The sequence below is a fragment of the Panthera onca genome, chromosome D3 (assembly GCF_046562875.1).
Source record: "Panthera onca isolate mPanOnc1 chromosome D3, mPanOnc1 haplotype 2, whole genome shotgun sequence".
Lineage (NCBI taxonomy): Eukaryota > Metazoa > Chordata > Mammalia > Carnivora > Felidae > Panthera > Panthera onca.
In genome coordinates this window covers 89,632,669-89,642,500 of record NC_138350.1, presented here as the reverse complement: position 1 = coordinate 89,642,500, position 9,832 = coordinate 89,632,669, and the positions used below count along the sequence as shown (strand labels likewise).

At 53.0% G+C, this 9,832-nt stretch overlaps 2 protein-coding genes across 4 annotated transcripts in view; one reads left to right on the top strand and one right to left on the bottom strand.

Annotated features, from left to right (window-relative positions):
* TSHZ1 (teashirt zinc finger homeobox 1) overlaps positions 1-1,026 on the bottom strand; it is a 78,087-nt gene extending 77,061 nt beyond the window's left edge. The window contains exon 1 of the mRNA XM_078435129.2: positions 849-1,026. The gene's annotated coding sequence lies outside the window, so the exon portion shown is untranslated. The remainder of the gene's footprint in view (positions 1-848) is intronic.
* Positions 1,027-1,043: 17 nt separating this feature from the next.
* On the top strand, positions 1,044-9,339 carry PTGR3 (prostaglandin reductase 3). Of its 3 annotated transcripts, none has more exons than XM_060614099.3 (2): positions 1,044-1,650; positions 8,195-9,339. In XM_060614099.3, the coding sequence occupies exons 1-2, from the start codon at positions 1,442-1,444 to the stop codon at positions 9,117-9,119; spliced, it is 1,134 nt and encodes a 377-aa protein (XP_060470082.1). In that variant the 5' UTR covers positions 1,044-1,441; the 3' UTR covers positions 9,120-9,339. The 3 variants fall into 3 exon arrangements, with proteins under 3 accessions (XP_060470082.1, XP_060470084.1, XP_060470083.1); XM_060614101.3 differs by lacking the exon at positions 1,044-1,650 and adding an exon at positions 1,657-2,072; XM_060614100.3 differs by lacking the exon at positions 1,044-1,650 and adding an exon at positions 1,657-2,131.
* Positions 9,340-9,832: the final 493 nt, after the last annotated feature.

Below are 9,832 nucleotides of genomic sequence, written 5' to 3'. Positions count from 1 at the left end.
CCTGCAGATTTTTAAACCTGTTAAGTCCACCCCCCCCCACCCCCTGGAACATTCATACACACGCACCCACGTGGACACAAACTATCCTTGGATGAGAATGTCCAACATTTGAGATAAAAATACCTGTGTCATTTTTGCAGTCTTAGGGGGTTAGATCTGATTGGGGAGGGGCACTGTGTGGCTTCATGATTTTGGTAATTCTAGGTTAAGTGTAAAACAAGAGTGGGTTTTTTAATTAAAATGTATACCTTTAATAAAAATGTAAAGATGGACTCAGCTTATCATACAAAAATGTGGAAGATACTCAATTCGGTCCCTCTATGAAAAGTGAATTGATTATTTGGTCAATATAGACAATTAGGGAGAAAATTGACATGATGGAACGTCAGATCCTTCTAGCTGGGTTATAAAATGAGGTCTTCATACATAATTGCAACGTCTCCAATTCAATTAAGTCCTTCGGCATCCCCACCTAGAAGTTTAAAATGCTCATGTGCTCTGGGAATATGGCCCTCTAGTTTCCAATTTTTGCGTTCTTTCCCAATGGGAACCTGTAACAGTCTTGTAGAGGCTACTTAAAACATTCATGGAAAAACACGAAATCTAGGCCAAAATAAATAAAACGGCTTAGTTCGTGCAACTTGCATGGGACAGGCTGAGGGCAGAAGGCGCGGGCGAGGCGTTCGGGGCCCCGGGGGCCAGGAGCCTGGGGCGCCGGGTGCTCTGGGCGTCCCCGCCCCGCGTTGGGTGCCTGCGCGCGTGCACTGGCGGCGGGGGCTCCCCGCGCGGCTCGGGGCCCCCGGCCGTGCCCCGCCGCCCCGGCCGCGCTCGGGGTTGATTCGTACCACCTTGCAAGGAAGTGAACGCTTCGCACGGGAAGGGGAGGTGCCTGCGCCGGCCGCTCGGCGCCGCGCCGCTCCGAGGACGCCCGGGGCTGCCGCCGGCTCAGGGCCGCGGCGGTCGCGGGACGCGCAGCTCCCCTCGCCGCCCCCCTCACCCTTTTAGAGGAGTCAAATCCGGCTTTTAGAGCGCGGGGAGGGTGGGGATATCCGGTGCCTCCCGGACGCCGGGAGAAAGGGGGAGGGCGGAGAGGATCCTTGGCCAGTCTGCGCCGAGCAGATTCAAACCAAAACAAAAAGATTAAAGGAGCAGCGGCCGGGGTGGCAGCGATCCCCAGGCCGGGACCCCGGGGGTGGCGCGTCCGGGAACCGCGGGGGCTGCGCGGACCGCCGGCGCTGCGCGCGGCGGGGAGGGAGGGGGAGAGAGGGAGCCAGTCGTAGTGGGGAAGGGGGGGGGAGGGAGTCGAGGGGAGCACGCGGGCCGGAGGAGGGGCGGACCCGCCTGCTCCGCCCGCCCGCGCCGAGCCGAGCCGAGCCGAGCGGCCCGGGCTGGGCGCGACCCCGGCCGGCGGCGGCGCAGAAAGCGGGCAGAGGCGCGGGCCATGCTTCGGCTGGCGCCCGCCGGGGCCCGGACCATCGTGGACATGTCGTACGCCCGCCACTTCCTGGACTTCCAGGGCTCCAACATCCCCCGCGCCATGCAGAAGCTGGTGGCGACCCGTCTGAGCCCCAACTTCCGCGAGGCCGTCACCCTGTGCCGGGACTGCCCGGTGCCACTCCCCGGGGACGGAGACCTCCTCGTCCGGAACCGGTGAGCCCGGCGCGCGCCCCCCGCCCAGGCCGGGCCCCGGCCCGCGCTGCGCGGCTCCCCGGCTGTCCCGGGCCGGCCTGCGTCCCCACACTCCGGCGAGCGCTCGGGCGCACAGCCTGACTTTGCGAGATCCCGGGAAGTTGAACCCGCCGCCATCTGGCGAAGGCGAACGTAATGTGACTGTTGCCGGTGTGAATATCCGATGCCACGGAACGTCCTCATAACTGAGGGTTATTTTAATTTGGGATTCCCCTCCCCTCCCCCAGCCCTCCCTCCTCCCCCTCCCGCTCCCGAAATAAAACCGACGGGACCCAGAAGGGGAGGCTCCCCGCCCGGCCCACCCGCGCGCACCCACGACTCCTGCGTTCCCGTAATCTTTAGTGTGGACCAGGAACAGGCTGGACACAATCTGCGACGTTTAGGTAACGTGCTTTGGAGGAAGGAGGCCGAGGACCCGACTGGCTTTTCCCGTGCGCTCCAGGTTGGCAGCCGCCTCGCCATGGCGGAGCCTGTCGTTGGGTGTGTTGGTGTGCACCTCGCCGGTGTCGTCTGCGTGTTGTCAGTGCTGTGTGGCTGTTGTCTGTGCCCCAGAGCTTACCGGCAGGCGCGTGGCGCGTCCGGGGCGGCTGGGCCAGGGCTGGGGTGGGGGCACGGCTGCATTTGCCTGCACGATCTGCAGACCTTTGGGTGGCACTCGAGTGGTCGCCCTACCTTCTGATCGCCTGTCCCACCTCCACACTCCCTACCTTGATGTGTTTCCAGCTCACTAATCTCTAGTAACCGGAGAGGTGTGGGAAGGAAAGGGACCTTAGTCTGTGGGAGCCGTGCCCTTCGGTCTCTGTTCGGTGGGTCCCCCTCGCCGCCTCATTTGCAGGCGGGGCATTCCCCATTGCTCTGTCCCCTACGCTAGAGCAGGGCTCACCCGCCTGCTCAGTCCCATCGGAGGACTACAATATTGCATGTTTCAGGTTGGATGTGCGGTTGAAGGAAGGCGTGGGTTCTGGTTGTAACTGTGTTGTAAATTGTGCCCTGGAAAGTCCTGTAAGTCACCTGCAAGGAGCGAAGGACAAAGTGTTCCCCACCTACGTAGCTTGCTGCCACGTTTAGTCCGTTCATTTTAGAGATTCATATCAGCCTTCCAAAGACTGCAAGATTGAATAATTCTGCTCATGATTTCAAACTTTTGGAAACCTGTTGGCAACGTAAAAATTGAGGGAGCCAAGGGTGGGGTTGAGGGGAAGCTGGCTCTCGGGCTGGGGTGCAGAGAGTGCCTGAAAAGGTGGATGTGTGTGTCCTTCTAAAAGTTTTCATCGGTGGAAACAAGGCTGTAGAGGATTTCTTCTTTATGGGATAAAGCGCTAAAGCTATTGAGATAAGGCTACATATCCTACCAAGTTAAAAAGAAGGAACACACACAGAGCACACCAGACACACGAGTGATTTGCTAGAAGTTGAGATGAGAGCAGGCTGAAAAGCCTCCAGGCTTTAACCAGCAAAAAAGTTTCACGTGGGCCGGTTTCTTTTTCTTTTCTTCTAATTTTTCTGATCAGGTACACTGTTGACGGTGAGCACTGATGTAAAACACACACCACTGCTTGAATAAAATCCATTTCAGACACCGGGTGTGAAATGGGGAGGGGGCGACTGAGCAGAGCGGGCAGGGGAAGGTGTGAAGTTAGAGCACTCCCAGCAGCGGCGGAGTGGCACCACCCGCCAGCACTGTCCATGGAGGGTGCTCCCGCCCGCCCGGTGCTGCCGCCTGGCCTCTCTACCTGCGGTGTTCCCCAACCCCCTGGGTTGTCCTCCCCTCCTCCGGCTCCTCTGACTGCTCGCTCACCGTCACCCTTAGCTGCTTCTTCCGCGACAGGGCCCGGGCACCCCCTGCGCTGGGTCACCGGGGATGGTCCCCGAATTCGGTGGTCAGGGATCTGGAGCCGCGGCTCCCAACGTTTGGAGCTCATCGGTTCGGATTGTTTTAGGATCCATGCCTCTCTTTTCCCTTCACATATGCCAAGAGCCCCCTTTATTATAGTATGTTTATTATGGGTGCAACTTGACCTCTAACTTCTACCTTGAAGCCCATATCAGAAAGAGAATGGGGCCAGTTTTTCTGCCTGTTGGGAGGGGGTGAATCTTTGCATCCTCTTTCCCTACTCTGTGGAAGATCTGCTCCTAACCCCAAATATTAAGAAGATCCTTTATACTTGTAAATAGTTGGGGGGGGGGGGAGGGGGGAGGCATTTTACAGATTTTTTTTTTTTTTTTTTAAGAATAGACTGGAGGTCTATTCACGGCAGGTTAGTTCATTTTATCCTAGACCAAATCTTCCCCAGGAACAGTGTTAATTGCATAAAAATTTCATGCAAGCACTTTTCATTTTTCTCATAATAAAAATCTACTCTGGAATGAATGGCTTAAGCGCACATTCACTTGTTCAGAAAGGTGTTTGGGGATTTTCACTGTGCCCCGCCTGACTCTTCCTTTCAGTTGGATATTTGCACATCTCATTCCACCTTAACAGAAAATACAAATTCTTTATTCACCGAGAGGGAAGTGCTTTTAAGTCAGAGGTGGGTTTAGGATAATCAAGTTTATCCCATTTAGGGAAGGTGTGAAAGGGGTGCATAAAATCCCTGCAGAATGTCTAATTGATGTCCCTTTATCCAGTGCTCACTGTTTCCTGCAGCCGAGGACAACTTCACAACCCCCTCTCAATGCCCAGCCCTCAGGAAAGAGAAGGAAAGGGAGAAAGACACCCTCCGGTTAAGTCAGCTTGTGTGCTATTTTTAGCCTTTTTTTTCGAAGGATAGTGACACATTATTTCGTTTCCAAATATTTCTAACGATTTTCTGCTCAAGTGTAAGATAACGGAGCAAAGAGTTTGTAGTAATGGCAAAGAGCAGGTGGGGGATGGGGAAGGCGTTTTTGATAAACGGTTTGTTGCTCGCGGGGAGGGTAACAGTATTTCTGCTGACTCTCCAGGCGGAGATTTTTTTCCCTTTCCTTTCCTTTCCTTTTCTTTTTTCTTTTCTTTTGTCTTTTCTTTTTTCTCCTTTTTTTCCCTTTCCTTCTCTTTTCTTTCCTTTTCTTTCTTCTCTTCCCTTTCTTTCTTCCTTCCTTCCTTTCTTTTTAAGTAAGATCTGATTTGGACGACGCTGTTTGGCTCCCAGTGTTGAAGGCTCCAGACTCGATCTTCGCATTTTGTTTTTGTTCAAAGAAAGCGCTTCCTCCCTCTGCAGGACTGCCTGCTTCATAATAAACACGACGAAGGAAGGGGTTCAGGACTTTTTAGTATAAATAAACCGGCGACTCTCCAAGGGTATATATTTGGGGAAAGCCCTCACCGGCCCCATTCTTTTTCCTGGGGTTCCTCGATTTTAGTCTTCTGAGTGGATCCTCCGGTCGGATTGCTAGGACCCTGCACTTATTAAGAGCATATATTTTAAATTAAGGTACAAGGAGAGTCTCGAAATGCACGCATTCTACCAAGCATGTCTTTCCTTTCTTTTTCTCGCTTGCTTGCCCTTTGCTGTCCCCTGCTCCCCGGCCCGGGCCCCCTTTCCCATTGCGCCCGCTGCTCTTGAACTTGTTTCTGGAGGGGCGGAAGGCGCGGGCTCCCGACCCTCAAGCAGCTCTTCCCAAAGCCCAGGTAAGGCCGAGGGCTCATCCAGGCAGTGGCGGGTCCCCACCTGCTGCGGCGGCCTCGCGGCGTCAAAGCTGGGGTCCGGGGGAGGCGGGGGCCCGGAGACCCGGGAGAGGGCGAGGTGCGCAGAGCGGAGTAGCGGGGAGCTGTCGCCACCAGCCCGAGCGACTCCTTCACCGACGACGAGGAAGGCAATTTAGAAGACGGCAGGGCGGGGGGAGGGGGAAACATGGAAAAAAAAAAAAAAACGGGGGTGCTTGCGAGGCCAAGGTCACGGTCCGGCCGCAGGCGGGCCCCGGGCGTGTGGCCTCTGCGCTCCAGCGCGCTGTGTGTTCTCGGGACTCCCGGGGAGCTTGACGGCCCTGCGCCCGGGCTCCGCGGCCTGCGCTGACTAGGCTCGCCCGCCGGGACCCCGCCCGGCCCGGGGAGGCCGAGGTCATGGTCGCAGGCCTGGGCGGCGGCCCCTCCTCCCCAAAGCCCGGCCTCTCCGCTCGGCCCCGGCCTGCTCCGGGACTCAGAGTCCCCGATCGCGCCTCTCCGTGGTGGCGGTGGAGAGCCGGGACGGGAGGGGAGGCAGTCGGCGGAGGCCGGGCACTTCCGAGGGGAGACGGTTCCAGAAGGACTTCTGGCGCCCAGCAGGTTGGCCGGGGCTCACGGAGGGTGCCGCAGGGCACACGCAGAGCCGTGTGCAACCTGGACGGGGCGCGCAGAGGGCCCTGCGGGTCTGCTGCCGCTGCTCCGGCTGTGCCCGGGCTCAACCACAAGGTTTGATTTGCTTTTTGAGGCAAAGCCCCCATGGAAAACTTAAGCTCCCGCTAGTCAGCCGCAGGCGCCCCAGCTCCCAGCAGAGCCCGCTCCCACCTCCACTGGACCATCGCCCCCCAACTCCGGCGCCTGCCTGTGCCCTCTCTCCTCCACTTTCCTCCTGCCTGCGCCCCGCTTGCTCTTGCCATCTCTCCCCCTGGCAAGTGGCAAACCACAGCTGGGAGCGAGGGACAGCCAGAGATGCATTTTCCTCCAGCAGCCCCCCCCCACCCCACCCAGGGCGAGCTCCTTAGAGGTGGGGAGGACCCGTGGGGCCAGCCGCCACAGGGGCGTCCCTCTGAGTCCAAGCGGGGGGGTGGGGGAGGGTTCCCCGAGGAGGAAAGGCCTCTCCAGTTGGGACTGAGACAGGAGGAGAGAGGGGCACAGGAAGGGTTAATCCTGGGCCAAGAGACAGGAGCTGGCGGCAGGGCCTCAGTCCCCCACCCCTGGAGCAAGCTACCGTCACTTCCACCCCACGGACCCCTTCCTGGACTTTGCTTTACAGCCTATACAGCAGGGGCACCGGAGGCAAGACGCTCCAGCTGGGCTCTGCCCTAGCTGCCTTCTGTGAAGTCCAGAGGCATGCTCGGAGGAACCTGGCCCTTTTTTTAAAAAAGCCCAAACCCCGAGAATTATGTAAATTGAAAGGAAAGATCAGGCGCCCACCCCCAAAATACAATGTAAGCATCCTGGTACTAAATCCCAGATGGAAAACCAGCAAAAATCATTTCCCCCACTTTTCATTATTGTGTTATCATCGATGGCTATGGAATTCTGTAGTGTGCTGTTGAGGCTACGTGACGTGCTAACTTCTGAAAGCAGCTTGACATGCCCCAAAGAAATTGTTTCCTGCTTTCTTATTTCTACAATATGTAGAGAGCTTTCAATATTGTAGATACACAGGGCATGATCATCAGGGAACATTTATAAGTGCAAAGTGTTATCTCTAATACGGTAGAAGTGGGTCCTTGCACAGGGCAGTTTTGGTTTATTAAGTTAAATTAAAAGTGAATTATTTTAAAATGACCCACTTGCCAGCTTTCCTTCTGCCACCAGATACCCCCATCTTTTCATTCCATTACAGGTGGAAATGACATTTTTAGGGTCCTCCATTATGTGTCTAAGCCACCTCCTGACATTTTTTAGTAGACGGCTTTTTTTCTTATGTATTAGGATATTTTTGTTATGAGGTATACGGAGATGAAAAAAAGCTGGTAAAAATACCGGCCTCGCAATTAAATTGACTCTGGATACCAAAGTGAAAATAATCATCTGGTATTAATCAAGTTATGTCTCTGCTTCTTGTTGAGGAAAAATATAGTGACGACTTGCTTTCCTTTTCATCTAAAAAGCACTGTAAAATGTTGAATGTTCCATAAAAATTTCTACCCTTATGAGACAATTTTTGTTCAATTAATCAAAATGCATAGTTTCACGCTGGACATAGTTACATCAGAAAGAAAATTTGCTGCGGCCAGTCTAGCAGTGTTTTAAACAACCCTGCAGTAACATGTAGCAGACGATGACCTTGCACACTGCCTGAATCTTCAATAATATCATTGTCATTACTATTATTATCCGAAGTGTTAAATTGTCGCCAGAATCAATACAAGTCTACTTCTCCGAATATATTTTATCTCACTGTTGTTTTTAACATCTTTGTTAAGAGGCCAATTAATTTCCAACTCATAGCTGCAGTGAAGTTTGCGTATAAGAGGGCTTCCTGACTTTTTTTGTTGTTAACAGTTTGTTTCTCCTTTTGAAAGAAAGAGGAGGAAAAGAAATAGCGTGTGAAATAAAGAACTTGGTGTTTAAAGTGGTACGAAACGATTCCCAATCTGATTTAAAAAAATAAAATATACCAAAATTCTGATTGCAAATCCCGGTCAAGCTGATACTTGTTTAACTTTTTTTTTTCAACTGAATATCAAGACTGATTTTTTTTTTTTTTTTTTTTTTAATTCTACCAGGATAGATAGCTTAGCCACCCGTCCACAGTCCCTGGAATTAGAGGAATTTTTCTAAGCGGAATACCAAGGCCTTGGTGAAGGAAACCTCTTAATATCCTCATTTGTTTGTTTGTCTGTTTTCTTCTAGATTTGTCGGTGTTAATGCATCTGACATCAACTATTCAGCTGGCCGGTATGACCCTTCGGTGAAGACCCCGTTCGATGTAGGTTTCGAAGGCGTGGGGGAGGTGGTAGCCTTAGGCCTCTCTGCCAGTGCCCGGTACACGGTGGGCCAAGCTGTGGCTTATATGGCACCTGGCTCTTTCGCGGAGTATACCGTGGTGCCTGCCAGAGCCGCGGCCCCCGTGGCCTCTGTGAAACCCGAGTATGTCACCGTGCCGGTGAGCGGTACCACCGCGTACATCAGCCTGAAAGAGCTTGGAGGACTGTCCGAAGGGAAAACAGTTTTGGTGACGGCAGCAGCGGGGGGAACGGGCCAGTTTGCCGTGCAGCTTGCCAAGAAGGCCAAGTGCCATGTCATCGGGACCTGCTCTTCTGGTAAAAAGTCAGCTTTTCTGAAATCGATCGGCTGTGATCGCCCCATCAACTATAACGCCGAGCACGTCGGTACGGTCCTGAAGCAGGAGTACCCCGAAGGGGTCGACGTGGTGTATGAATCCGTCGGGGGAGCCATGTTCGACTTGGCCGTAGATGCCTTGGCTACCAAAGGGCGCTTGATAGTCATTGGGTTCGTCTCTGGCTACCAGACTCCCACTGGCCTTGCGCCTGTGAGAGCAGGAACCTTACCAGCCAAACTGCTGAAGAAATCCGCCAGCGTTCAGGGCTTTTTCTTGAACCATTACCGTTCTGAGTATCAAGCAGCCGTGGAGCACTTGCTTCAGATGTGTGCGGACGGAGACCTGGTTTGCGAGGTGGACCTCGGAGACCTGTCTGCAGAGGGCAGGTTCATCGGCCTGGAGTCCGTATTCCGGGCTGTCGATTATATGTACATGGGAAAAAACACTGGGAAGATTGTACTCGAACTGCCTCACTCTGTCAACAGTAAGCTGTAAAGTCAGAACGATGGCAGAAGTCAAAGGAGAACGAAAACGGGCACCTTCTTCCTCAGAAAGAGTCGAATCAGTTTATTTTTGGTGGGTAATGGAGATCATGTCTCTTAAAAGGTGTTAACGAATAAGTTTCTCTCTCTCTCTCTCTCTCTGTTTCTTTTTTGCCCCTCCCTTGAAAAAAAAAATGCCAATAAAAACTTCCCTCGATGGCTCAGAGGTAAAACCGTTACATTCAATTCTTTGGCCATAGACAGTCTCATTCCAGGCTTTATTGTTCCAGGGAATTAAATTAATTCCTGATGCAAGATCTGATCAAATCAGTATGCCTTCAGCTTGATGGGATTTTAAAATCAGTCTTGAAAATAGTTCACAAATTCCTTACTTTGGGAGAGTTTGGTCTTCCGCTAACGAGCAGTTAATAGATAAGAGATAGGGCAGAAGGACAGCCATCTATTCTCAGAGTCCATATTCCCTGGAAATGGCCCTTCCTTTCTTATAAATCACCAACTATCTAAATGGAAATTTGGAGGAATTCTCCCAAAACTTTGATTTTTTTTTTTTGTTTGTTTAGATCATTAGGAAAATGACTAAGTGAACACAGACCTATTTTTTAAAAGTCTCTGCTGTTTAATGCTTTACGCACAATTATCCTGGGGAGGCACATGTGGCATGGGAAGCCTCTCTCTTCCCTTAAGAAGCAAATTAGTGTTGAAAAC

Coding starts and splice junctions, on each gene's coding strand:
- PTGR3 (XM_060614099.3), top strand. CDS start 1,442: ATGCTTCGGCTGGCGCCCGCCGGGGCCCGGACCATCGTGGACATGTCG. Junction 1,651..8,194: donor GACCTCCTCGTCCGGAACCG/GTGAGCCCGGCG, acceptor GTTTTCTTCTAG/ATTTGTCGGTGTTAATGCAT.